Source organism: Rosa chinensis, chromosome 5 (assembly GCF_002994745.2).
Source record: "Rosa chinensis cultivar Old Blush chromosome 5, RchiOBHm-V2, whole genome shotgun sequence".
In the NCBI taxonomy this organism is placed as follows: domain Eukaryota; kingdom Viridiplantae; phylum Streptophyta; class Magnoliopsida; order Rosales; family Rosaceae; genus Rosa; species Rosa chinensis.
In genome coordinates this window covers 37941044-37945412 of record NC_037092.1, presented here as the reverse complement: position 1 = coordinate 37945412, position 4369 = coordinate 37941044, and the positions used below count along the sequence as shown (strand labels likewise).

At 38.5% G+C, this 4369-nt stretch overlaps 1 protein-coding gene across 1 annotated transcript; it reads right to left on the bottom strand.

Moving 5' to 3' along the window:
• Positions 1-718: 718 nt before the first annotated feature.
• Positions 719-3552, bottom strand: LOC112202817 (receptor-like protein 6). The gene is made up of 2 exons (XM_024343833.2): positions 970-3552; positions 719-887 (listed from the first exon to the last, which is right to left on the bottom strand). The coding sequence occupies exons 1-2, from the start codon at positions 3421-3423 to the stop codon at positions 870-872; spliced, it is 2472 nt and encodes an 823-aa protein (XP_024199601.1). The 5' UTR covers positions 3424-3552; the 3' UTR covers positions 719-869.
• Between the last annotated feature and the right edge of the window lie 817 nt (positions 3553-4369).

Here is a 4369-nt window from a genome sequence, read left to right as displayed (position 1 = left end):
CATCAGTTAGCAAAGAGTGCACGACTAGCTACTCTATTTGCTTTTAACAAAGCGGTGATAGAAAGTGGACCACTACTCGGAATCTCACCACCTGTCCCTCTATTCTATTATTTGTTGAAACTTAAAAGTAGAAAGATAAAATACAAGTCGGGAGAGGGGGACATCGACCAAAACCCCTCCCTAAAATGTGAAACAAAAAGCAACTCTAAAACAAGAAAAAACTAATAAAAGAAACAAACATAGCAGCGGGGGCTAGAATATGATATGTGGGCGGACTTATTGAACTGTAAACATTAGAACGCCTTTGTAGTAAGTAGTAACCAAGGAAAAGACTTATCACCACTTTCTAGTTCCAACACTAGTCTTCTTGGCCCTTTTCGCCATTCTGCTCCTTATTTTTCTTCCCATGATCCTTACCTCCCGATCAACTTTCCCAATGGAAAGAACAATATATCCCACAGACAATCCAATTACCATTCCACATCCATAACCCATCCATACTATTTTCCAATCAAATCCATTCATATCACCATCTTGCTTATCAAACAATGGTGGTTGAGGTGCTTCGTCGTTGATACATGTTTTAGACAGTGGATATCCACACAATCCCCAATTTCCACTGTATGAATCATTTTCAAATGTATCAAACTGATTGCCACTAGGTATTGGTCCAACCAACTGGTTTCCTGATAGGTTTAACTTAGCAAGCGACGTCAAATCGGCTAGTTGCGTTGGAATCTCACCAGAAAGCATGTTTGAGGAGATGTCCAGCCATTCCAGATTAGTCAAGTTACAGAAGGCGGATGGAATTGGACCTTTAAGCTTGTTACTAGAGAAATTAAGCCCCTTCAATGATTTGAGCTCGCCGATCACCGCCGGAATCTTTCCTGTGAAAACATTGTTTGAAAAATCAATGGTTGTGAACATGGTTTGTATTCTGACCAGCTCAAGATACAAGCCTTTCATTACCACTGTGACTGTGTCTTGGTAATAGGACTCTCCCATGTACTTCAGTTCATCATCTTGCACGTCTTTCATAGCCACCAATTTCTGAAAGTACATTGTTGGCAAAGGGCCACCAAACTGATTGAAGGAGAGGTCAATGATTCGCAGTTTTTGGAAGGGAAATCTTGTTTTTGGGCTGCCAATTGGACCATACAGTCGGTTAGATCTTAAGATGAGAACCTGCAACTCCGGAAGAGACTCCAACCAATTCGGGAAAGTATCGTTTAGCTTGTTGTCTCCCAAGTCTAGAACTTCCATCTTTCTGCAATTGACTAGAGACTGTGGCAGAGTCCCTTCCAACTGATTTCCATGAAGGTCAAGATTCCTCAAGATGTTTCCCTTTGGGAATGTTGAAGGGATCCTGCCACGAAATTGATTAATATGCAAATCCAAAACTGAGAGATCTTGACTGAAATTCCCTATACATTGAGGAATCCTGCCACTCAAGCTATTGTTAGATAAATCAATTACTAGGACAGAAGTCAGGTTGCAAATGGTGGATGGCAATGCTTCAGTCAATTGATTGTTCGACATAAAAAATAAGTTTGTTGAAGGTGATGGAATAGGAACTTTTCCTTTCAACAAATTGGAGCTAAGGTCAACAACTTGTATGTTCTTCCACAGAAATTGTTCTATACTACCCGTCAAGAAATTGTGGGAAAGATTAAAGTAGGACAATGAATTTCTCCCCACGTCCAACACCCATGTTGGAACATTGCCTTGAATCTGGTTGTTGGAAAGATCTAGGTATTCTAATTGGGTTGAGGTTCTCAGGAAGTACGGAAACTGAGTTATTTTGCAACCAGACATGTACAGTAATAAAAGTTTAGGCAATGTAAAATTACTGAAGTTCTGAAAACTCACCATTAGATGATTATAGGAAAGATCTAGACTGGTGAGACTTTGGAGATTTTGAAACTTTTCAAACTTCACAACGCCACTCAAATTGTTTGAGGATATCTTAAGATCTTCAAGTTTCACAAGTCCATAGATCGAACTCGGAATCATGCCATGCAGCTTGTTATTACTTAAATCAAGATACCACAAGGAAAGAGACTGGAAATCATTGATATTACCAGTGAATTCGTTGTTGTCGAGCCACAGAATTTCCAAAGATGGCAAAGAATATACCCAAGATGGTATTGTTCCGCTAAGCGAGTTGTTATACAAACTGAGTACGGTCAAACCCATAGGAATAGAACCACCAATAAGTTGTTTCTTTGAAGAATCATGTAAAGTTGAAGATGCTTTTGTGGAATTACCATGAATTTCTGGAAGTTCACCCACAAACATGTTGCTTGAAAGATCCAAGTGATGGAGATGCTCAAGGTTTAAAAGCGACCATGGTATCTGGCCACCAAAACTATTATGAGAGAGATCCAACCACATGAGTTGTGTGAGGTTACCAGACAATTCAAGATGCAAGCGCGATCCTGCGAAATTGCACTCCCGAATATACAAAGCCCTCAAAGATTTCAAACTGCTTGTCAAGAAATGCAGATCTATTGAGATTTTAGTCTCAGAGAGCCCCAAGTAGTTCAGTGGACTACTCCAGTTAGATTTGGGGGTATAACCTGTGAGATTAGTGTTTCCATACAAGTAAAGTTTTTCAAGGTTGGGTAGGTGGAATAAAGTCCCTGGGAACTTCCCACGCAAATTACAATCAAAAAGCAAAAGTGAAGTCAAAGAAGAAGACAAATTCAGGAAGGATTCAGGTACAACTGAAGACATGTCGACAGAATTGAGAGCAAGCACTCTAAGGCTGGTGAGGTTTTGAGCAATTCCTTTCATGGTAAGCGGGTCTATTGTTGTTTTTTCATGGGGCCCATAAGAAACTAGTCCGGAAGAGAGCTCATAAGACGCTAATCCAGAAGAGAGCTTAAGTGAAACTAATTTGGAAAGCTGGGAGATTTTGGAAGGGATTTTACCAGTGAAGTTGGAATAATCGAGACGGAGGTGTGTCATACTTACAAATCCACCAAACTTGGAAGAAATAGCAGAGCCCATGAAATCATTGAAAGATAGGTCCAGCATCTTGAGACGGCCAAGAGAGAACAAGCTGCTGTTGGAGTGAAGTATTCCTTGAAGCCCACTAAAACGAAGGTTGAGGCCGCTCACGTGACCAGTGACCCTTTCACATGTGACACCACTCCACCTGCAACAGTCTTCATATTTTGCCCATGAGTCTGTCCTCGGAGAAAAGAAGTCTGTCTTTTTGGGATAAACAAATTCTGAACCACCATATATAGAGTGATTAACTTGAAATGAGTTCTTGAATTGAAGTAAAGCAGAACTCTCATCAGAATTACACACATGCCTTGAAGGAGGAGAGGAAGAGTTGGAAGATGATAATGAACAGTTCAATTTAGAGGTAAAGAGGAAGAAGAGGAGACAGAGCCATGAGAACCACCAAACCATCTTTTCTTTAGAGATTGAATGCACGTCTAATAATATTTTTGCGAGAAATTATGTACCAATTAAGTAAACTTCTTTATATTGTGAAAAAAATGTATGCAGTGTAATGCATAGAAATTTCTTACAATAGTACAAAATACCATTGTCTATCGTTTAAAGACATGAGTGCTTGACTATCCTAATTTCACAACCACTAGCTAGGAAGACCCGTCCACACCAAAAACAAAACTTTAATATCTCTCTAATGGTGGTTGTTGACTGCTTAGCAATTATGGTATTTTCTTTATGCAATATTATGCTTGGCTAGATGAAGCCTTTAGAATTTATTCACGATGCATTTTTTGAAAATTCTAAAATCTGTACTCAGTTACAAACTATTCATTCTACATTATACTTTTCTAAATTATTCATTCCGCAAATGTATAACAAATACCCTATTTACAATGACAGTTCATCTTTTTTGTATGTAAATGTTGATAAATCTTTTTATCGGATAAGTAATTGTAACAAAGCAAATAATGTTGTAAATGATAATGACTATTCATGCAATAGGTATTACTTAATGTATGCGATTGACAGACTCGTAATGTATGCGATTGACATACTTGTAATGTGTGATTGATTAGTATAGCTATTACATATTGTCTTTTGCATATATGATGTAACCCTATATAAACCTCATGGTGAGATGAATACAGTACAATTATCCAATTCTCTACAACATTTTTTATTTATTTATTTATTTATTTTCTTTTAAGGCGTGCACTAAGCCAAAAAGAAACACTTACCAATCACTAGGCTTGACTTTAGCAAGTCATTCAAACCAATAGAATAGCCTAGCAGGTATATCATCAGTTGTGTCCAAGAGTCTGGACCCTGCTCAAGAGTGTGCCCCATGTGTGCAAGTCCATCAGTGGAGAATTTTATTCTCTACGCACATGGTTCACCT

Excerpts from the sequence above, each read along its gene's own strand:
- LOC112202817 (XM_024343833.2), bottom strand. The coding sequence starts at position 3,423 with ATGGTTTGGTGGTTCTCATGGCTCTGTCTCCTCTTCTTCCTCTTTACC.